At 45.4% G+C, this 24,538-nt stretch overlaps 1 protein-coding gene across 1 annotated transcript in view; it reads left to right on the forward strand.

The window, feature by feature from the left end:
- Window positions 1-24,319, forward strand: part of slc24a3 (solute carrier family 24 member 3) — a 78,027-nt gene extending 53,708 nt beyond the window's left edge. Inside the window, exons 4-18 of the mRNA XM_070916554.1 lie at window positions 10,299-10,375; window positions 13,411-13,485; window positions 13,639-13,723; window positions 14,094-14,197; window positions 14,730-14,804; window positions 14,946-14,971; window positions 15,062-15,115; window positions 15,700-15,827; window positions 17,074-17,234; window positions 18,600-18,840; window positions 20,042-20,208; window positions 21,261-21,375; window positions 22,079-22,191; window positions 23,970-24,035; window positions 24,170-24,319. Of these exons, the coding sequence (XP_070772655.1) occupies window positions 10,299-10,375; window positions 13,411-13,485; window positions 13,639-13,723; window positions 14,094-14,197; window positions 14,730-14,804; window positions 14,946-14,971; window positions 15,062-15,115; window positions 15,700-15,827; window positions 17,074-17,234; window positions 18,600-18,840; window positions 20,042-20,208; window positions 21,261-21,375; window positions 22,079-22,191; window positions 23,970-24,035; window positions 24,170-24,319 (1,637 nt within the window). The remainder of the gene's footprint in view (window positions 1-10,298; window positions 10,376-13,410; window positions 13,486-13,638; window positions 13,724-14,093; window positions 14,198-14,729; window positions 14,805-14,945; window positions 14,972-15,061; window positions 15,116-15,699; window positions 15,828-17,073; window positions 17,235-18,599; window positions 18,841-20,041; window positions 20,209-21,260; window positions 21,376-22,078; window positions 22,192-23,969; window positions 24,036-24,169) is intronic.
- Window positions 24,320-24,538: the final 219 nt, after the last annotated feature.

Raw genomic sequence — 24,538 nt, forward strand, 5'->3', positions numbered from 1 at the left:
AAATTAAGCTTTTTTTTGTTTTGTGTGTTTGGTTGGATGCCTAGTCAAAAACTTCTTAGGTGGATGAAGCTCTGCTCATGACCTCAGTATTTCTAAAATCCTGGTTACGTCACTTCATCCGTTCAAGACTGGCCAAACACACTGTAGAAAACTGCTGAACTACAAGGAGTGATTTATCTTTCTGGTGTTACTTATTGAGGCTGATTAGGCCCCCTCTCCGGACTATGTGGGCCTGTCCCTCTTATTGGTTGATGAGGTTCGGTGACCTTGCGCGATTCTCCGCCCTCTTCAACCTGAACTGAAGTCTAATCAGTCAGATGAGTGGAAACACCTGCAGAGTCTTCGACATAGTGAAGCCCACAGACAAGGCAAACAATCAAAGAAGAAAAAAAATAACTGTATAAATAGAATGAGATTTAAATGTGGAAGTCAAATGAAATTTTTAAAAAATGGTCTTTGTCCTAAAGGTTGAATGGAAGACGAAAATCTGTAGAAGGAGAAGAAAAATGTGTCTGATTTGATGCATTCCCACTTATTTACTCATTATTTAAATTAATGTAATTATTACCAGATATTTTTCTCTATTTGTATATGTATTTATAAGTATTTATTTAGTTTAATTTATTTCAGTTTGTGTGTGTAGTAATATCTTTTTAAAAAAGAGAGGGAAAAAGTTTAGAAAAGTCGTGTCACATTATTTTCACTCAGAAAATACCATTAGATATGTATTTTTTTTCAATGCAGCTAACTTGATATCAGGTGAAATAGCCTTGAGTTTCAGTTGTGAGTGCCTTAAGATGCCATGTGGACCGCACTGTCGGTAACGGAGTCATGTTGTGGGCTCTGTATTTCTTCCTTTAGGGGAGGAGGGTTATTTAAGAGAGGGAAAAAGACAGTATCGAATTGGTATCGCTATCGGCAGACACTCAAGGTTGCAGTATCATTATCGAACATGGAAAAAGTGGTATCACCGTTAGGTCAGGCTTGCCTTTGTTTTGCCCTGAGAAAATTCATAATTCATTGGTGTTATATTTAAAAAAAAAACCAAAACATGTAAAACCCACGGATGAACTCAAAAACACAAGGTCAGGATGCTGAAAACAAGGCGGGAAAGTAAGCATTTTGGAGATACGCGGTTTCCATGCGGCAGCAGGGCTGTAGTGACCGTTTCTGACAGCGCTCTCCCTCTACACACTGCATGTGCTGTATGTCTCTGTGAGCGCGTGTGTGTGCGTCTCTCCATCACAACAGATGCTGAGCACGCTTTGTCATAGATGGAGGAAAAGCCATCTGTCATCTGCATAAAGCAGCATCTTTTCTGCTGCTCTTAAAACACAGCGGCCTCCTCAGATCTCTTTAATGCTGTGTCGGATTTGGAGGATTCGCGCTCTCTCTCTCTCTCTCTCTCTCTCTCTCTCTCTCTCTCTCTGCTGTATGTCTTTGTCTCTATTGGAGCCGCAGAGCTCTTATGTAATGCTTGGGGTGTTACGTAAGTGTTGGGGGTGGCAGCGGCCCGGGTTGGGGGTAGGGGGCTGGACGGTTTGCTTCTCTGCCCCTGGAGTGACGAGCCGTCCGTCTCCGCTTGGGTCAATCCACATTGATCTTACAGTGCTTGGGGATTTGACAACATAACTGTGTGTGTGTGTGTGTGTGTGTGTGTGTGTGTGTGTGTGTGTGTTTGTGTGTGTGTGTGGCTAAAGCTTTGCCTCACATTTGTATCATTCTCAGAAATAACCAAAATTGCAGCAGTGATTCATTACACATTATTTTCAGTGTGTATTTTTTAATACCTAAACCATGTGTTCTGCAAGTTGTTTCTCTGCATCTAAAATTCTAAAAGAAGCGTAAGGAATTGAAAGGATTGGTTTGCCTAAATGACAAAAAAACAAACATGTTTTGTCTGCCACGCAGATAGTTTTGGTTTTATTTGCTCAGGCATTCATTGAAACTTCTTTCCAACATAGAAATAGTCCCTGTTGGAGCTGACAAAGACAAACATTCCAATGTGTGAGAACCTCTTTGCCAGACTTGCTAGAAGGAGTCCCGTGTGAAATGTGTCAAATGTCCATGTGTCACGCGAAAGGCCCTTCATCTTCTTGGTGCGCCCATTATTTTGCCTGATTAGATCTCTTCCGACTGTGTGGGACTGCACTTGATTGTCATGTCTTTGAATCGCCCATTAGTTTTGTCGCACCTGTTGGGTGGCAGAAGGTACAGCTTCAGCGTTCGTATTAGTCCGCGAGGTTTGGTGGAGGACTTCAATTTGAGCAGAGGTCTGACTAGCGAGCTTTTAAAAAGAAAAAAAGTGAAAACACCTGTGTTGGCTGTGCAGGTTCATGAAAATTCCAGTAGTCTGACTGAGAGGGTCAGTTTCCCTTTTGAAAAGGAAATCAGCCTGGCCGACATCATCTTGTTGCGCACATATCTGTATCAGTGTATATGTTGGTGGATAAGTAACCAGAAATAGTACAAACCTGCTGGACTAGGTTTGAGGTCCTTTAGAAACAGCGTCACTATTGCGAAGTTTGTCCTGGCAAGTTGATTTTTACATTGTTAGCTTTATTCCCCTTCAGGCCCACAAAGACCCCTCATGCATGGGCCAGACTTGTCATGTGTAGATGCAGACGAAGCTAAAAATCCCTGCAATGATATTTGTTTACTTTGCAGTGCAAAAGTTTGTAGATTATTGCGGTACATGTTCTTAAAAACGGTGATTTGTAGGTATGGATGTTTGAGGATCGGCCGTTGAAGATTCTTCTCTGGTAGAAATGAGACCACTTTAGGCCACAGGTCCGCACATGTGTAGATCAGTGAAATATGGCAGTCAAGCTGGTTGTTGGCATTATTGCCATTGTCCCAGGCTACGAGGATTCATACAACAGTCAATCAAAGGTCAAACATTTCAGGGGAATAAAGGGAACAAAGGCGTACCACACACTCCATGGCAATTCACGCGTGTTCACCCATAAGTAGAACCATGAGAGGCTTGAGTTAGATAGTGTGATTAACCCCGCTCATCCATTCACACATTCAATTAGACGTTCTTAAGCTTTCACACATCCCTGCAGCACGGGGGGGTATTTAACTGCCTGTGAGCTTGTTTAAAAGGACAGTGATTGGAGAAAGGATTGAACGCCCGGGACTGCTCATGTCTGACAAACGAAAGCGATGTTTAACTCGCATCACGCTTGTGAGTTTTGGCGGAAACCACGCAGCAGAGCTAAACAAAAAAAAAGGGAGAGATTTAGACTTAACTTTTGTCAACGTTGTGTTTTAACAGATTGTTGCGCTGCGGTGAATGTTTTGCCCAAGTTGGAACATCTTCACCTCAGTTCCCACCACTGAGAGCCAAAAAACATCTTCTCATTTAAATAAAAAAAAAAACCTGCAATAACTTTTTTTGGCCACTCAGGGGCAGCAGAAACACATTGTGGACATGGCATTGACGTATCCTCCACCTTTTAAGCTCATATGGCAAACTTATTGGCAAATAGTTGCTTCTTTACAGTCCGTGCAGTCATGGAGAAACAGAATTGGAATTGGAAGTCCAATATTCTCTCTGTTTTAGCTCTGTTTTTGGTCTCTACCGACTCCTGAGGGACATATCTCGTCTCTTTAGCAGCTAAACGCTCCGCTACGTTCACCAGCTGGTCTGTTAACTGTGTCTGTCTGCCGTTTGGTGCCGAGCAGGTCGTGCTCAGTGGGTTTCCTGTAGAGCATTTTAGCGGAATACAGCTGCCTGCTGCATCTGAAAACAGAGTGAGCGTGAACAGCTGATGCAGGTTCATCACTAAAAAGTGACCCCTTTCACATTTGATACATTGTTTTTATAAAAATATAAATTATAGCCACTTTAGGGCATTTTTGGGACACATTTAGTCTTTATTGTAGACCGTGGATAAACGACAGGAAATGAGAGAGGGAGAGATCAATACAACAAGATTCCCCCACCTCATAATCCACCATCATTTCTATAGGCTTAAAGTGCCTTTATAATGTTGCATCAAACAGATTAAAATACAAATAAAAACAAAACAAACAAAAAAGACTATTAAGGGCCACATTGGATGCTGCAAAATCTCTCCTGGAGGGATAGGGGATGCTACGACATCTGGCAAGTGGGGACGTTGACACCGAAAGGATATAAGCGGGATGCAGCCTTGCATCCACGTACCTTAACACCTTCTGAAACATGGGAGCCGCCGTTTTATATGCTTCCGAGTAAATCCAAATATCGCCCCGGGCCTCTCCAAACATTCAGCTGAAGCCACTGTGGTGCTGACTAATAACAGTCTGTCCGTCCCTTTTTACGTTCTATGCTCTGTTCGTCCTGTACAGTGGAGAGGCTGCAGACTGCACTCAACCCCACAAAACACCAGATGACTCAGATTAGACATTTCCAGAAACAGCTTGAAACGCAGCAGCTGCTGTAAATCTTATTGATTTTTATTTTTTTTTATTTTTCTCTTTCTAAATCCGGCGATTATGCAACCCTTTTGTCTCACTCACTGTTTGACCTCCGTCTTTTTTCTTTTTTTCTCTTTTTTTTTTTTTCACAGAATATTTAACAAGATTAGTGCAGAGGGTGACGTCAGTGCAGCTCCAGTCCAACCGCCGGCCCCCATATGGGTTTGTTTCAGTTCGGAAATCATGACAGATGCTCGTACGTGACACGAGGAAGAGGCATTTTGACATTAAGTTTGAAGCACTTAGTAGAGGCTTTTATCCAGGGCGGCAGAAGGCGACATACTGTAAATCCTGTACGCACACAAAACCACAAGAGGGTCAACGCAGAATGGCGTTTGTATCGTGTTCAAATCATATCTTTTTCGCTCTAGTTGTGGTCTCCACCGACTCCTGAGGGAAACATCTGGCTCTTCAGCTGCCGGGCGCTGCACTACGTTCACCAGGCTCGTCTCTAACCGTGTCTGCTGTTTATTCTTTTATTCATATTTATGTATTTAAAAGAGTTTTGTAGAAAACAGAACAAAGGCAGCCAAAGTTTGCCCCGAGGTGAGGTGCCTGCGCCGAGCCCGAAGGATACGAAAAGACAATACCAGCGCCACGCTGCTGCCGTCTGGCTAGCGGCGTGGAAGTACCTGGTGCAGCACCACCACCACCAGACTCCGGAGCAGCCTCTTTCCCCAGGCTGTGAGACTTTTAAAATCATCCCCCTCCTTCCACCAAACTTTGTTTTTGTGTTTGGAACAGAAAAGGGCCTTCCCCAAACTGTTTCCACAAAGTTGGAAGTATAGAATTGTCCAAAATTACTTGGTAAGATGAAGCATGAAGATTTCCCTTCACTGGAACTAAGGGGCCTAGGCCAACCCCAGAAAAACAACCCCATAGCGTCATCCCTCCTCCACCAAACTTTACAGTTGACATAATGCAGTCAGGCAGGTAACGTTCTCCTGGCACTCGCCAAACCCAGACTCGTCCATCAGACTGCCAGATAGAGAAGCGTGATTCGTCACTCCACAGAACACGTTTCCACTGCTCCAGAGTCCAGTGGCAGCGTGCTGTGGTTCCTAAACACTTCCACTATAATAATACCACGTACAGCTGACCGTGGAATATGTAGGAGAGAAAAAATTTCACGAACTGACTTGTTACAACGGTGGCATCCTATTAAGTGAATGGTAAATGATCTCACTTATATAGCGCCTTTCAACCTTCACGGTTCCCAAAGCGCTTTACAGCTAAGTCTCATTCACCCATTCACTCACACATTCACACACCAATGGCGACCGAGCTGCCATACAAGGTGCTGGTCTCCATCGGGAGCAACTTAGGGTTCAGTGTCTTGCTCAAGGACACTTCGACATGACGAGGGCAGCCGGGGATCGAACCCCCAACCCGCTCTAACCAGCTTTACCTCCCGTGCGACAGTGCTAACCACTGCACCACCATGCCGCCCCCATGCTGTGGTATTACAGTACCACGTTCGAATTCAGTGAGCTCTTTAGAAAGACCCATTCTTTCACAAATGTTTGTAAAGGCAGCAGCAGCAGCAGCTCCAGCTCCAGGAAGTGCTGCTCTTCGCTGCGCAGTATATCAAAAGCATATCAAAAGGAATATCACCGTTTCCTGGCAAACAAACGTCTTCCACTTGGAATTCATGTCTGGAAAAAAGAAAAAATGCTTCTCTGCGACAACTTGAGGTTCAATTTGAAAAATACCTTCCATCATTTCTGGTGTGGAGAGAGGCAGATAAGACGGATTTACTCCTCCTGGAAGCGTAAACTTGGCGCGCTCCTGCAGAACTGCACGCCCCTGCAAGCATGCGTGTTTCAATCGTAGAGATTTTGTACTATGTTGCCTGCCGCCCCCCCCCCCTCGGGAAGCGCCGGTGCCAGGTTGAGGTGAAAGGAAAGAGAAAGGACAGCTTTGTGTCGCCTGTCACACACACACACACACACACACACACACACACTTACAGAGGCACACACGCACACGCACACTCATCTCTGGTAGAAATAGAGTTGGCCTGCCTCCATGCCTGCATTGGCCAGGTTCAGTGATCCTCTAATCTGTGAATGGAAAACACAAAGACTCCTCATAGACGCTCCAAAAGAGCCAGTCACGGCAACAGACCAAGGCCGCTGCCGTCATTATGTTTGGGGGCTGTGGGATCGGCCGAAGCGGCGTCTCATCAGCATGTATGGAGGCCTGTGTGTGTGTTTTGGTTTGCATAATTATGTGTGTATGAATATGCATACAATGCGTGTCAGACGTGAGGCGATACAGAGAGTGAACTTAATTGTTCTCCTCCCTGCATGCATTCTCAGTGTGCTGTGGCTGTCTGGGTTTTTTTTTGGTTTTTGTTTTTTTGTCCGTGTGTGTGTGTGTGTGTGTGTGTGTGTGTGTGTGTGTGTGTTGCACTGCTCTTGGCTGAAGGTTCAGAGACTGACTGACTCCACGTTTGACATCCGAGGTGTTCAGCTGACGCTCGCATAGAAACCAGATTTAGGACCAGAGCCGAATTTAAAAGCAGTCCAAAAATGAGGTGAGAGCGGTCGACTCACTTTAAAGAGATAGATGGCGTTTTGTCGATATTTTGCTGTTTGGGCGAGTTTCCGATGAGAAAGTGCAACTGATCCACTACCAGCCGCGGAGTCATCATTTGTGTAATTACAGCACATGAATCCTTGACTGTAAGTGCAAGTATGAGCGCACGCCGTCATTCTTCCTTAGGGTTGCCCATGTTTGGGTGACAATGTTCGGGCTCCAGGGAACCAGATCGGGACCGAAACTGCAAATCAACCCAGACTCGGATGCATTGCTTCTTATTTTACACGAGGATACGTTCGAGCTGTGATGTAAATTGTAAATTGACTTTGTTAGTTTCTCTCCGGCAACGAGGGAGGCACGATGTTACCACGACACGACAGTGAGCTGTTGTGTTGTCAACTGGTAAGAGAGATTCGGCAGCACGGTCGGCGCTGGTGCAGCTTCAGTTGAGTTCAGTTGTAGTGAATAAATGGCGGACAGTGAGGCAAATCAATGAGCCACTCGCTGCTTTGATTGTCGGGCGTTTCACTCACTGCATTCTCCGGAAACCAGACATTCAGCATCTGGTTCTTTTGTCTGGACAAACGTCTCTCAAATGAACGCGTGTAAAAAGTAACTAACTATACACACACACACACACACACACACACACACACACACACACACACATATATATTACTATTGCCTACCCTATTTACACGACCTGTTGTTCCCGCTTGAGCCTCAAAAACAAACACACCCACAATGCTTTGCTTTTTTTTAGACTGACCATCCGTAGTAAACTGAGGACAGCTAAAGTGGAAACGTATAAGAGTGGATTGAATAAGATGTAAAGGTCTATTTTATTCTATTATAAAAAAGGTCTCCAACCTTTCATGTTTTTTTGTTTCTTTTTCCCCCCCAATGGCAGCTCCGCATCATTCTTCATTTTGTCTTCCTGCCACTCTCTCTCTTTTCTGTCTCCCCCCCCCCCCCCCTCTCTCCGTGCCGCTGTCACTTCCTATGAGCAGACAGGCCTGTGTTTGTGTTTGGGCCACGCAGGGCAGGCTGAAGCTGAAGCCGCCTGACTCACAAGCTCTCGGCTGTTGGGAGACAGAATGTCACTGCACATTGGGTTGCCTTCATGTCACACAAGCGTGCACGCGCACACACACACACAGAGCAAACAAACACACAGATAGTACACGTGTACACACACACAGAGCAAGCCGAGCAAATCACACACACACACACACACACACAGTCAGTCACACTGGGCTGAGGCTATTTTTAGCCCGGGCCACTCGTATGCAGACTCATATGCAACAGGAAATGCACATGATGGCTGCGAATGAATGAATGAATGAATATGTTGGCATATTTTGGCACGCTGTGATCGCTCCCTCCGCTGTCAAGACGGCGACGGATTCATTGTGCCACCACTGTCAGGTGGAGGGTGGAGGGACAGCTCGCGCCGGGGGCCGCCGCTTCACACCGGGCACGTGTGGATCACTCGGTCAGAACATCTTTGGGCGCTCCCTCCATCGGTTCAGGCTGTCATTTTGAGCCGCGGCAGGGCGGCGTCTTGTGTGCCTTGGAAACGCCGGTGTGGGCGCCCCTTCCAGCAGAGCTGAGAATTTGAGTCATTAGCAGAGAGAAACGTCAGGACCTGCTCTGGTTTTGAGCAGATCCTGTATGAGACACTTCTAAGCATTTGATAGCCACAAGTACCTGTCTGATTTTGTACCAGGTCCCAATGGGGTCAAAACCAAAACCCAAAGTCTCTGGGCACATCCCAATTCCCTTCATTGAATCCATGTTTCCCCCCCCCTTGGCATCTTTTTCTTACATCGTCGCCCCTCCCAGTGAAGATGCGAGGAGGCGTCCGTTCCTGACGAAGTCTCTCTATTTGTTTCGGCATTGCTGCACTTAAGGATGCTTGGTAGTGCGAGCGGGAAGGATGGACCAGCATGCAGGCGCTGATTTTACAAACAAAGGACATTTATTCAGACCGGCCACCAAAAAAGGTGCAGGTTCGTCACTTGGGGGGGGGGGGGGGGGGGGGGGACCAGACCCAACCAGTTTGCGCTCTTCCACAACCTTTTATAACCTGGTCACCTGCTGTCTGTGGCCAATCAGGGAGAGGGGGCGGATCTCTGGAATAAGTGCCAGGTGACATCAATCTCACCTCGATTGGAGCTTGAAAATAGAAGAAGCATAATTAGTATTAGTGAAGATTGTTACTGATTGATTGACTGACAAATAAACAGTCCTTTCTTTGGAATTGACTAACATTAAAATGGAAAACAGTTACCCACAAAGACATTTTAAAGGGGGAATAAAAAAAATGTATTTCTTCAGGGTCAGGCAGGGCAGGGGAATTAAAGTCCCCCTACAAAAAAAAAAAAAAAGCCTTCTAAATGTTGATCAGATAAGCGAGAGGAACACGCACCTTTCTTAAAAACCTGCGTTCTGCACACGTACTGTGTACGTACTTCACTGCTCCGACGCTGGATACACATGAACCACCTGCAGTGGCAGCAAGGTGTTTTATTTTGTTTTATTCATTATTTGCTCTTAATTGTGTAACATTAGAATGTTCTGTCGAAATGATTTGCGAGCCCGCATCTTTCAGACAGAGTGGGAATGACATCACCCTCCTCCTGTCCTGTGTTATTATCCATTACACATTATACATATAATCCATTCAGTGGGGGAAATAACAGTTTGTTTTTGTTAATCAGACCAACAGTTAGCTTATGGTTGAAAGTATTGGGTCTGTGTTGAGTCTGACAACGACTTACAATCTAAAAATTTGTTACAGGAGTTATCCATCCAACCAACTTGACATATTGTTGTACTCGCTATTGGGGATAGCTAACCATAATCTAACGGCTGGCTTTCTGCATTGACATGAATTATATTGGCCAATGACCAAAATCTCAAAACCCCCCTAAACGCCAAACAGGCAGAAGCGGTTCCCGAAGAAGACGAAGCGGACCGTGAAAAATGAGACGCAACTCTTGTGTTTAGTCTTCTTCAACAATTGGTTTCACTCGAGTCCACTGCAGCGTCGCTACTCTCCGTTCATGCCTCTGCCTCCTCATTGGATATCCAGTTCAGCTGCCCGTTTGACTTGCACCTGATTTGCAGCCGCGGTTTTATTCGTTTATTTTCCCTGCTTGTTGATTGGCCGACGAGACATCCCACACGAGTCCTCTCTCTCTCTTCTGCAGTTGATTTGTTCTGCTTTCAGTGTTTCAGCATGTGTTTGTGTTTTTTTTGTTTGTTTTTTTTTTTGTCCGCAGCAATCCATGAGTTCCCCAGGGATTACTTCACCAACCAGGAGCGCGTCGAGGGAGCAGTGGGCCTGCACGTCCTCTGTGTGAGTGTCACCTGCAGCGCTGCACATACAGCACACCCAGTAAAGGGCGCCAGTGTTTGATCGAGCCACTGCATTCCCACGCTTTCCTCCTTTGCGTGGCTTGAAATCAGTTACACAGCATTAGAAAAGGCCCCTGTGAGGGATATCAGGAAGCTGAGGTTGCATAAAAAGCTCGTCAATACAACACGGTTCGATTCAAAAAGATGCCCCATGGCGGATAGTATATATATATATATATATATATATGTATGTACTGTGCACAGATACAGCACACACACATATGATTCAGCTATAGACAAATCTAGGCTGCAAGCAGAAGTAGACAAGCTGCCATGTAACGCTGTCATGTTCAGAAAGGATTTCCATTTGTCAGTGTTGTCTGTCCAGTAGATCCCGTCAAAGCTGCTTTATGCCTAAAACATTACGATAAAAGTTACCAAACATAACACTGACCTAATTGCTGCTGAAAAGGTCAACGGACATTCCGCTCTGTGCTCTTATCAGCTGCTCCGACAACAAACTGTGACTTTGAGAGAAAAAAATTGAATCAGTTTTACTTTCCTGAATCCACATCATCATCAAATCCTCACGTTTTGATCGCACTCTCGCCGACTCTGCAAGTAATGCAAAAGAGCGGCCTACACAGTGCCGACGGTTAGCCGCCGCGCATATCTCTGGCTCTCTTGGTGGCCGAAAATGACACTTTTGCACCATCGCGTGTTGCCAGTTTTTATTAAAATGATATTATAATGCACGTTTTCTGACTACAATGCAAGGAATCGTGGAGTTCGATGATTTAAATCATAGGCTAGCAGGCGATGCCTAGCTAGCTAACGTTGCTCCATGCGTTATTTATTCCAAAGCCTGTTTCATAACCAGTTTCAGGCTAGTGTTTTGAGACTCAACATACCTGTTGGGCGACCGCAGACTTCGTACAACCCAAACACCTGTGTGAATGTGTTCGGTTCCGGCACAAAAAAAGTAAACCAGCTGCCAGATTGGTCCCTTTGCGTTGCTTTCATTCGTTTAGTAACATTAAACCTGGCACTTTGACGTTATCCTCACCCTGAACTAAGTGTAACCTCCTACTCAGCACTGTGCAACTAAACAGACATGTCCTCAGTCGCAATTTCAAACTCTCCTTTGCCGTCTTTTTGATCACTGTCGTGTCGGCATCAATGAAGCATAACGGTCCAAACTTAAAGCCTAACGGGAAAGGGATGAATTATGTGTAATGTGAAACACGTGTGCATCAGGTGGCAAAAAGAAAAAGAAAAGAAAAGAAAAGTGGAATAACGCGTTATTTGAATGTACAGGTAGGCTAAACACGGAGGAAGTTTTGAGTTTACAGTAACAGCACGCAGCAAACAGCAACATGGAGACTTCTCCCTGAAATAAAATCAAATTGATGGCCAGGGAGTAACAGTACAGCGGCACACCCCCCCCCCACACACACACACACACACACACAGAATGCACCGAAAGTGTAGACGCCCACTGAGCCGGCTGCCCGTGTGGTGTAATGCGGAAGTGTTTGGCAGATGTTGAGCGCCGGCTTATGTGTGATGCGAGGACACATTGACTGACTCTCCAAAGATTCAGACGCCGAAAACTGCTCGGCATGTCACACAGCGGTTACATCATTCCCTAAAATGAAATCCATGTTTGTGGGAGCCTGGTCTGTTCAGCTATGGACTTCTATATTCATGTCAACATACACTGTATGTAGTAACCACAAAGAAAAACAAAAAACTATTTTCTAGCTGTTTTAGTTGGCTGTCTCAAATACTGGACGGGCCTTTTATTTACCTGACTAAAGCTTTATTCATAAACAGGCTTATGTTAGAGATTGGCCTTTAATTCCTATTTCTACAAACAGCATCCTGGTTGCTCTGGATAACCCATCAAACAAGCTGTTAGTAGTTTTCATAGCGACTCTTCCTTTGGCTTAAGAGAAATATATATAATGAACTAACCTTTTAATATATACATTGGGGTGTAAAGCATCGCAACTCGTACATAGACTGTGTATAAAGATGGACGACATGACAGCGCCCTGAAAGTGAAGCGTCTCGATCGCCCCCCCCTGGTGGCTGGCTGGTGGCAGTATAGGTCATAAGCCCCGCCCCCTCCATATTAGCGGATGGGACATGGGCCAAACAAAAACAAACCCCCCCCCCCCCCCCCCCCCCCAATTACCAGCGCAAGACGTCAGCAGCCGCATCCGGGATATTTTGGCCGTCATGTCTGTACAGTGGGAGGAAGTGGAGACGCGTCGGCCATCTTTATACGCGGCCTATGGCGTATATATGTTTCATGTATAGGGCGGCGCTGTCCAAACTGAAAACTTGATCAGCAGTGCCGCAACGTTGGGCGCACGTGTTGAGCCGGTCCTTTCAGCACCACAGCTCTGCCCAGCTGCCGCTGAGAGGATTAAGAAACTAATTCACACTCCCAACCGAAACACACAGTAATGTAGCCAATGTTGAGGTCACTGACCCGTTCTTCTGTGGGGGAACTTGCCACTTGTTACTTAGTTTCTTTAACAAAGAGTTTAAAACCCCTCGCAGTCTGCTGCAGACTTACTCTTGTTGCGTTTTTACAATTTTTACACTTTGTTTTTGTGCGGATTAAACAAAATATAAGGTAGTAACTAATAATAATAATAATAGTAATAACTAGTGAGCTGTGGAAGTGCTGATAGGTGGATTTCTGTATGCTATCCGAGGCCACTTCTTCAGGTCACCCTATGGATAAGGTGGGCACACTGCTGCGTCTGGGAAGCACATTTTTGAACTGGAACTTTCCCCTTTACTTTCAGTCTTTATGCTAAGCTAAGCTAACCCCCCCCCCCCCCCGCCACCATTAGGGTTCTTTGTATGGATGTATTACAGTATCTACGTGGCTTGTGTCAGGGCCCAGTTTCAGTTATACATGTTTTTTTCAGCAGGTGTCTCGGCCAGTTGTGTATTGTTGCTCACCTGTGTGTGTGTGTGTGTGTGTGTGTGTGTGTGTGTGTGCCCCACCCCCCGCAGGCGGTCTACATGTTCTATGCCCTGGCCTTGGTGTGCGACGACTACTTTGTCCCCTCACTAGAGAAGCTATGTGAGGTAAGGAAACACTGCAGGTTATGGCTGCACTTCTACTGAGCTTACGTCACCACACAAGAGCTCTCCAAGTAATGCATTGTGATGTATCTCCGTTAAAAATAGTGCTTTCTTTCTTTCTGTCTTTCTTTCTCTGTCTTATCTTCTCTCAACCAGCGTCTGCAGCTGAGCGAGGATGTTGCAGGAGCAACGTTTATGGCAGCAGGCAGCTCGGCTCCGGAACTGTTCACCTCTGTCATCGGTGAGAAACACACACACACACACACACAGACACAGACATTTTGAGGGAACTGTATTGACCACAAAACAAGTTGAAAGCCACATTTATTCTGTGATAAGACGAATATAATGTTTCCTATTATACCGTAAAAGAAATAATAACAAGAAGAGGGTTGATTAACATTATATGTCATGGCTCACAATAACTTATTTATAGCAGACTCGTGTTTAATAGTTAATAAAGTTGCCAGAAGTGAATAAATTGCTTTTAAAAGGTTAATGGACAGTCTGAGGTCGAGTGTCTCTTCCTGCTACGAGGCTTCCATTTAAACGTGGGAAAACATTGCTCGCCGTGTGCGGTGACCAGTGTTTTCTGTGTGCACGCCGTACAGGGGTTTTCATCACCAAAGGCGACGTCGGGGTCGGCACCATTGTGGGCTCAGCCGTCTTCAACATCCTCTGCATTATTGGGGTGTGTGGGATCTTCGCTGTGCAGGTACCATACCAAAACACACACACACACACACACACACACCTATCTATCAATGATGTTTTGCTGCCGACCCGTTTGTGCCAAGCCTCTGGCGCTGTGCGATCTTTAATGTTCTTGGTCTATTTTTAAATTTTCCTGCCTCAAGCAAGTCTGAAATTGTTTTGTTGATAGTTGATACATCACAGTTCACATTAAAAACCTTGGATGGAAAACTACGCACACACACACACACACACTCTCTCTCTCTCTCGTCATAACTGCATTTATTCTGCAGCAGAAGTGTGTGTGAGTTCTCTTTTTTTTTTTTTCCTATTTAGATTACGCGTTACGTAAGGCCAAAACACACACACACACACACACACACACACACACACAGCTTGGTTTATCTTGTTAGCTGTGCACAGCAGTGAGTACCTTGTGGGATGTGTTACTCAACAGGACAAAAAAAAAAATGTAGTTCAGCGTCTGCAAGTTTTTGCTTTGTCTCACTCCTTCTCCCCGTCTGTCTGTCTGTCTGTCTGTCCGTCCTTCCTAGACAATACGTCTCTCCTGCTGGCCTCTGCTCAGAGACTCCGTCTACTACACCTTGTCTATCACTGCTCTTATAGTGGTAAGGAACAGCCCGACGTAACACAAACCTGAGCTCCGTCAGGCGGAGAAATATTAATAAACTGCATCGTCCCACTTAAGTTGGCCTGATGTGACACACGGCTGTGTAAATGACATGTCATTTTCCTCTTCCATATTGCAGTTCATATACGACGAGAAAGTGGTTTGGTGAGTCTAATTTACAAAGTAGAGACTGTTTAAGATGAATGACGGGACAATCACTGAACGCGGTGATTTGATCCGAGCTCTGTTTTCCAGGTGGGAAGCTCTCACGTTGATTCTGATGTATTTCGTCTACATCTTGATCATGAAGTAAGTAACTGAGCCTCATTTTTGGATGGCACACAGTTAGAACATTCTATGGGGGGGGGGGGGGGGTTCTTCCCGTAAAGAATTAAAAAGGTTACCTACTAAAATGAGGATGCTTAAAAACAGGACAGAGGTCCACATGTCAAAGCATTTCTGTGTAACGCTGTTGCCATGTTGGCATTTATTATGTATATGTTTATGTAGTGAAGCACCAACGGGAAATGCTTTGTCGCGTTTTGTGGTCAGGTTCTGCAGTGTCTGCAAGGACTTCATGGAGTGCATTATTCTTCATAAACGCATGGGTCAGATTGGATTATCCCACTAATGTTATTAATCTTTATTTTTGCTTTTGGAAAACAATTTGTCTGCATTTTTTAAACCAACCTTGGAATAAACATCCTCTAGCCTTCCTGCGTATGAGCATTAAACGCCGGAGCCTTTCAGTTACCTGAAAATAATGCGCACCACGTAGCCCAATCTGTATTCTGCGTGACCTGGGTTATATATACACTGGTATTTAATGTTGATCGAAGAATTAACAGAACTAGTGAATAACTGCAAAGTGTTCCACCTGACGTCTGTTGCAGGTTGAACTCGAATGTGGTCCGTTTTCTGGAGAGGCGAAAGAAGGACTCGTCCAGCTTGAGGAACGGAGCGGCCAACAACGCCGAACTAGACGACGGCTGTGACGCTACCGCCGTTCTGCTGAAGAAAGGTGCACTTTTTTGTTACACGGGGATTCGACACAGCCCCGCCTTCGACGAGTGCTTAAAGGTTAAGCGGCTCAATTGTTTCAGCTCCTCCTGGACCTGAAGAGCACCGTGCCTATAGAAATCAGGGGCTAGCCTTTTAAATGATTTTAGACCAATTGCGCTGACCTCTATTCTGTGCAAATGTAAGGCTTCTATCTGAGCACCTAACATCATCTGTGGCCCGTCATCTTGACCAAATGTGAAGGGAAACCGCTTAATGCGGCCAGTAAAATCACAGGGAAACCACAGATGCAACTATGCGGCAGAAATTTGTACTTTTCATAACAGGCCTATTGAACTGTATTTGATTGCTTATGATTGAACTCCAAGCAGCAAGTTTTTTACTATTGTATTTCTGTACCACTTGAACAAAAGAACTTTGGACAGAGCCAGGGATAGCTGCTTCCGGTCTGTAAACTAAGCTAAGCTAAGCTAAGCTAAAGGCCTCCCTGCTCCATCTCCATACGTAACACTCAGACATGAAAGCGGCACTGAAGGAGGCGTTAAAAAGTGTAAAACTCATCACTTCAAGCCTCACTTCTTCACTGCAGAGTTGAATGCTCAGATGGGAGGAACCATCGCTCCGGTTGCATTGTAACATTGTAAGAATACATTCAGTCGTCAAAGGACTTTAATGATGTGCTGCTGAGCCACATGTTCCAGCACAGATATTTGCAAAGCATAGAACGCAGTTGACGTGTTCTCTTGCGGTCATGAGTAGGGATGTGCCAATCCGATACTCTAATCGGACTAATCGACCAATACCGGCCAAAATCACTGGATTGGATATCGGAGGACAAAAAAAAGTATAATCAGATATGATCTGTCAGCCTAAACTATCACGTAAACACTAAGCTAACCTTTGAACAACAGGCCGTAGCTAACTTGATATCAGGTGAAATAGCCTCCAGTTTCAGCTGTGAGTGCCTGAAGATGCCATGTGGACCGTACTGTCTGTAACTGAGTCATGCTGGGGGCTCTGTATTTCTTCCTTTGGGGGAGTAGAGTTGTTCGTTTTTAGATTTGTAAGTTAGTTAGTTGCTTAAGAGAGGGAAAAAGACGGTATTGGCTGGTATCGGTATCCGCAGTTGTCGAGGTTGCTGCATCGGTACCGGACATGAAAAAGTGGTCATAAGTGCATGTGTATATTGTGCGGTTACATGCATGTGCATGAGTGTGTGTGTGTGTGTGTGTGTGTGTGTCCTACAGCAAACCACCACAGGAAGCCGTCGGTGCTGATGGTGGACGAGCTGCTGTCCGCGTACCCCCACCAGCTGTCCTTCTCCGAGGCCGGCATGAGGATCATGATCACCAGCCACTTCTCCCCCAGAACCCGCCTCACCATGGCCTCGCGAATGCTCATCACCGAGGTAATGATAGCACACAAGGCGCACTACGGCTGCACTTCTCGTTGGGAGAAGAAAAAGAAAAAAAGAAAAGAAAAAAAAAAAGATTGCTGCCATTTCCAATTTGAAGGGGGCTGCACTGTGTTTTTCTCAGAGGGAAAAGTGATTCAGACAGCCTCTTTAACAAAGTAATCTGGTGCTGCACGCAGGCCCCCGGCCTACAAATCAGCTGCACCAGTGAAGGCATTCCGGGTTTCTTTTGTTTTGTTTTTTTTGGACATCTCTCAAGGACTAGTCAAGACAAGATGTAAAAAAAAAAAAAAAACCTGGTCCGAAAAAAAAATGACCTCACCTCATTCACTATTACAAATGTAAATCACAGAAAGTCCTCAAAGTACAGTATTGCAGCAAACCTCAGCCCTTCACTTCCTTGTAGTCCCCTGAAAATTAAATTGCATGGTTTGTTTGTTTTTGTGCGACAGCATCCATGTGTACGCTGTTGATTACAGAAAAAAATACAAGTACCATTAAAAGGAGGTCAGGGTCATGTGCTTTTCTTAACTCCCTTAGGAGGGACACACCTCCCCCCTACAGTGTACTGGTTCTTTATATATATATATATATATATATTCACATTCCAGCTAAGTGGATAGGAGGAAACAGTTCCTGTTAGTTCAGTTTATTATATTATTGTTCCTGCATCAGAATCAGCATATCAACTCAAAGCCTCCTACTCTTCCTATTGTGTTAACTCAGCATGAGCGTATCAATTAGCGTACATTCAATTTCACATGACATTCTTGGTTCCCTGCGTCTGGCGTTGCCAGCCCTTATCAACCACGTCCCGTCGTAAATTGTAGCTCCAGCATGGGGTTCCTCGCCACTTGTGAGTCCTGCAGGATCGTTTCGTGACCCCAGCACTGAGTGGATTCTCTGTGGAGTGGATGAAGCGCCGGTCACCGCGCCGCGAGGGGACGTCTGCACTGCTAGTGTCCGTTTTGCAGCCTAGCTAGCTGATTAGCTCGTCAACTGTCCTCCATTGAACAGCTTAAAAAGACTCACCTGCAAATGTCAACGTCGGTCAGGTTAGATGCCAAGTGGTGTGGTCCTTGTTCTTCAGCAGCACCAACAACAAAATGCTGTTCGTCCTCTTAAGTTTCAACTCTCAACTCTGCTGCCAATCAAACATTGGCACAGATGCGCGAACCACCACACAATTTTGGACTGATTTTAACCGATTTTAACAATTTTATGACAATAAAAGTTTTGTATCTGTGTCACCCAATTCTCAATTTCAGAAATGAATGAAATATCGTATTTATTTGTTTCTATCAGTATGTCTGCATATTTGTATAAGTGTGTGTGTGTTTGTGTGTGTGCGTGATACAGAGGCAGCGTCTAATCAACACGCGGACTTTTACCAACGGCGACTCCGACGTTCCAGTGAAAGGGGGAAGTAGACGGGGAATAGAAAATGGGCTCTCCGGGGCTGAGAGGGGTGTCGGCGGTCGCCACGACGACCGAGAGGCGGGCAACGAGACGGAGAACGAGGACAATGAGAACAACGAGAACGACGAAGAGGAGGAGGAGGAGGACGGAGAGGGACCCCTCGTGCCCTTCCAGTGCCCAGGTACCTGCCCGGGGATGGATCTGTGTTACACGTCTGGCATGAAATAGTCCCAGCACGTAACCGCAAACGAGATATGTGTTTAGTGTTTAGTGAGCTTTAGTGTTGGTGGGGCATATATTTGAGTGTTGGACAGAGTCAGGCTTGCGGTTTCCAGCTACTTTCGGTCTCAATGCTAAGCTAAGCTAACCACGCCCTGACTCCAGCCCCATACTTAACGCACAGACATGACATTGCAAAGAAAGAGAATAAAGCGTATTTGCCAAAATGTCGAACTATTCCTTTTGATATGGGAGCTTTGCGGTTTGGATTTGTAGCTGCCAATGTTTGGTACAGTCAAATAAATGTGTTTTCAGAGGTTCTAAAAGCACTGTCAATAGCAGCAATTGTTTTTAGCACAGTAGGAGAGTGATTTTTCCCATAATGCAGTGTCAAATGTTGGTTTTAGGTTGTTGTTGAAGGTTGTTAGCGGTCATGGCACAAAATATATACTCACAAAAAATCTTTCAAACACAGCTGAAGGCTTTTCTTAACTTCAAATAATAAAAAAAAAAAAGGCAAAAATGTTATCACAAGGTTGACGAAAGTGCACAGTGAATTGATAAATGTGCTGTAAACGTTTTATCTCATTTCAGATAAAAAAAAGGCACAAATCATGCGATTAAAACGCGGTCTGACACAACTCTGTGAGCTATTTATCTGTTATTGTTGATCATCCGCAAGATGATGCAAGAGCAATTTCTTATCACGTTTGCGTGGATCGAATCATGTCTTTATCGAAACAAGTTCAAATGTGAGTTTATCAAGTTTAGTAATTCATGCATTAAGACGCGTTTTTTTAATTTTTTTTATTCCACCCTGGTATGATTCATCTTATTATTCCTGCATTCTAGCCTTTTGGAATGTACTGTGTTTAACCATTCATTTGTATAATGTACATCCCGCACATCAGATGCTGTAACAATGCAGAATTCAAATGCATTCATAGATGCAGTTGAGCGCATAAACAATGACATTTCAAAGTGATGTAGTCAGAAATAACCTTGCAGGAATCTTATGTAAAAAAACGTATTCATTGGACAGCAAATTGTTCTTATGGGTGGGCAACAGTGTTCACTGTCTGTCAGTTTATAGTATGAAAGGACGCACTAGAAGTCCGTGGATCTCAGTCTTGACACTGCACGTTGCCCTGTGTGTTTTGCAGCGGGTGTGTGTAACAAGCTGAAGTGGCTGCTGGCCTGGCCGCTGTGCCTGCTGCTGTACTTCACCGTCCCCAACAGCTCCACGCCTCGCTGGGACAACTGGTTCATGCTGTCGTTCGTCGCCTCCACCCTGTGGATCGCTGCCTTCTCCTACATCATGGTCTGGATGGTAAGGCCCAGAGGGGGAAGGCTCAAACTGACAGACATACACACATATACATTTAATCCTTTATATCTCCAGCAGAAATCAACATGCGAAAGCAATCAATATTTTTACGGTATATTAACTATGGGTCAACTGACTATGTCGTGAAAGGGTACATTCATAGACAGCAGACATTAGCTAGTAGCTGCAGACATTAGCTTATTGTTTTTAAATGTTATGGCCTGCAACATTACGGTTTTGTCTGACTTTCGTCGCTCAGTGAAAAAGCTCAATAAAAGTTAGCAACTAGCTGGTGAACAGAGTTGCTGGAAGTGCAAATACGCGATAGTTTGCTAACACGTTAGCCATATGAACGTTTCAAGACTATAGTGTGTCAAACGTGTGCTGTCTTTTTGAAGTTGACATGGCTAACGTGTTAGCCAAGTGCTGAATGTTTACACACCGAGCCGACGCACAGCAAGCGAATGCTGGCTTTACAGCTGCTTGGGTGTAGTGGAACAAGCTGAAAGCTACAACACTGACATATTTCAGTTGAATTTATTTGACAGGGACGGTTTGCAATTTAACATAGCTCCAATACAGAGCATGAAACTGATGTGCTATGCGGAGGCTTTAGCTTTATTGCTAATTATCAACTCTTGTCCCTAGTTGGGCTTTACATGTACAGTGTAATTAAAATGTACAACTTTCGGTATCATAGAAATACACATACCACGATGCACCAATACACATACACCAAGTACAATTAGCTAAAGATGGGTACAGCTCTGATTAGCCAGCACTTAATCTTTGTTGTAAAAGATTTTATACCACAAGACAAAGTTGATATGGTGAACATATCAGCAAAAGGCAGCTTATATACAAATTTGTGTTTCTGGCAAACTGATGAATTTATAGGTTCCCTGTGGAACTTTAGATCTCCTGTAGCACTATGGACCTGTTTTTCATATGCGCGGGTCCCCGTTTTGTTTATCTCGTGCACGAGGACACACGCATAACCAACCAAAATACAAGCGGTGTACAATGGCCTGCGTCTGTCTTTGTCTCCCTGTCAGGTAACAGTGATAGGTTTCACGCTTGGTATCCCAGATGTCATCATGGGCATCACCTTCCTGGCAGCCGGCACCAGCGTCCCTGACTGCATGGCCAGCCTAATAGTGGCACGACAAGGTAATCACACACACACATACACACACACACAAAATGACAGGTTACAGAGCTGTCATTTAACACACACCTACGGCCCGGTGGAAGCCAAACAACACAATCAAAGTGAAGCCCCCATCAAAGAGATGACAGGAGTTGTCCCCTCCCCACCTATTTCAGGGATGGTAGAGAGCTGCCCCCCACCTCCCCCCCCCCCCATCCCTGTGGTGAGGCTCTAAAAGAAGGAGGTGGGGGGAGACAGCCCTACGGGGTCCCTTCCTCCATCCTTTCATCTGTGTTTATTCTTGCCCCTGTCATCAAATATTTAAACGGCTCTGTCTGTCTGTGTGCGGGGGCTCGCTGGGAGACGCACACTCCCCACACACATACACACACACACACACACACACACAGTTTAGTTGTCGATCCTCCGCTTTGTGGGTGCTGTCGCTTCATTGCTTCGTTGTTTTCCGCGGGACGTCGGTCGGACAGGCAGCTCCGCTGATCTCGCCTGTATCAACCTACCTCTGTCCCAAACTGACACACCCCTCCCTCCCTTCCCACACACACACACACACACACACACACACACACACACACACACCCTCTACCCTTCCTGTCTCCTTGATGCCCACTCACTTTCCCTGTCATGCCTTCTCTCTGCGCCTCTCCCTTTTCCTGTTCCCTCCGTCTCTGCCGCTTTACAACTCCCCCTCTGTCCGTCCAGGAATGGGAGACATGGCGGTGTCCAACTCCATCGGCAGTAACGTGTTCGACATCTTGGTGGGGCTCGGACTCCCCTGGGCCCTGAAGACCCTCGCCATCAACTACGGCTCTGATGTAAGTAGCAAACTCCTCAGTGGTTGTTGTCTGCACGTTTGTGATGCAGCATGACTTTCCGGGGTGCAGTCACCCAGAGTATGATGGGAGTTGTAGTGCCAAAACACACGCTTAACTTTCATTTTGTCGTCTGCCGTCAGCAGACATTTTGAGCGGCACTATGTAAAGTCATATGCCTAAACACACACACACACACACACACACACACATGCTTGTGTACACAAGGATGAGACTATGCTAAACACAGAATACATACAGAATGCACCTCTCGTCTATAAAAACATGACTACTTACAACTCTAACAAAAGAAATGGAGACACACAGGGAGACAAGACACAGGTGAACTCAATCAGGGCGGAGCAGGCAATCGAAACTGGTGGGAAAACACACGGAGGCAGGAAGTGAAGCAGTCCGAAACGAGAGGAGAGGGAAGTTAACAAAAATAAAACAGGAAACCGAACACATGACTTGGGAAGCAAAGTGTGACAACGGGTAATTGTCAAAAGTCTCGGCCAATGCAACTATACGCAAAAGTGTGCCCATTTTATTTTATTTTTTTAATATATATACATATATATATACATATATATATATATATATATATGTATATATATATACACTGAAGTTTACTAGCAGAAGCACAAAAAAAAGTAACATGTCGTGCAGGTAGATGAGCCGCAGTAGAAGCCCAGAAAACGTACAAAAGCTGCATGTCAGTTTAATGAAAATTACAGACCACAGCATGGATCAGGTACACAAAAAATAAATAAATAAATAACATGCAGGCAAACTGGGAACCACAAGTAGTATCAGACACAATCATCTTTGAACGTGAAATCCGTATTTCAGTGTGGGGGAGTGAACGGGGCGGGGGGGGGGAAGGGGAACAGATAAGATGCAAATCGCAGAGTTTACTCCGCGAGTTTCGTTTGCGGCGCGTGATGAAACTCAGCCGCCGCCGCATTAGGTGAGAATGATAAGTCATCTGCGCACTTGAGATAATAAAACCCAGCTGGCTTTTAAAAATAGCGCCAAAAAATAAATAAATTTTAAAAAGTCAGCGTGATGAGCTGATACAGAGATAACACAGTCTAGAGTGACGACACGGGCGGCGGGACAGAAAGTGGAGCAGCAAAAAGCCATTTAAGTGGCAGGGGAGGGAGGTGAGCGTGGTAATAAGTGTGTGTGTGTGTGTGTGTGTGTGTGTGTGCGTGTGTGTGTGTGTTGACAGTAAAAGCAGCTGTGTTACGTGCCGCACTATCCCCAAATTATCAGCACAAAGACATTCAATGACAGAAAATTAGAACGGAGATGAAACAAAGTCCTCTAAGCCAGAGTTGTTGTAATGTATTGAACATATTTTTGCTAAAATAATCAGAATAATGAGAGGTGTGTATTTGCTGCTCGTATTGTATTTATTTATTTTTTTTAATCAAAAGGTCCACATTGGGAGGTCTGGAACCAACAGTAGTACGACGAGATAAACAAAAAGTCCTTAAAACTCTCCGTAACTTTGCAAAAACTGTACGTTCAACAGACTAAAATGACACACACTGAGCAGGACAGCGTGGTGGATCCACGGCCAGACCAGAGGCTCTGATTTATCCGTTGCCAACTCCTGAGAGGGAGGGGGGGGGGGGGGACAAAACAAAAAGGGGGTTCTTTAGCTGCTAAAAACCAGCCAGTTCGCCGTTCGAATCCCGGCGTGTCCAGGCCGCGGCGTGTCCAGGCCGCGGCGATGTAGCAACGCTAATGTCTCACCCGTGATCCTCTTGCAGATCAAACTGAACAGCAAAGGGCTGATCTTCTCCGTGGGGCTCCTGCTGGCCTCGGTGTTCCTGACTGTGAGTACACAACAGCGCCTCTTGACACAAGCTCCACTAGCAAGGACCAGCTTCTGCCTCTGCCTCGTCTCAATCTGTCTATTGATCTGCCCCCCTCCCCTCCCGTCTGTCTGTCTGTCTGTCTGTCTGTCCAGGTCATGGGAGTCCACCTAAACAAGTGGACGCTAGACAAGCGCCTGGGATTCGTGTGTCTCCTCCTCTACTCCGTCTTCCTGTGTTTCTCCTGCCTCATTGAGTACAACATCTTCACCTTTGTCAACCTGCCAACCTGCCGGGATGACTGAGACACGCTCAACCACACACACACACACACACACGCACACATGCACACACACACACACACGGATGCACATACAGCGTTTGCAAGGAAGCGAAGTATTAAATAGACGGTGGTGTTCCGACGACAGAATGAGAGCCAGGAAGTATAATTCTAAATCGAATCAATAGCGAGGATGATTTGCAAATACTGTTTGATTGTGCTCGGTGCAATACGGAGTTGCCCT

The sequence above is a fragment of the Enoplosus armatus genome, chromosome 12 (genome assembly GCF_043641665.1).
Source record: "Enoplosus armatus isolate fEnoArm2 chromosome 12, fEnoArm2.hap1, whole genome shotgun sequence".
Lineage (NCBI taxonomy): Eukaryota > Metazoa > Chordata > Actinopteri > Centrarchiformes > Enoplosidae > Enoplosus > Enoplosus armatus.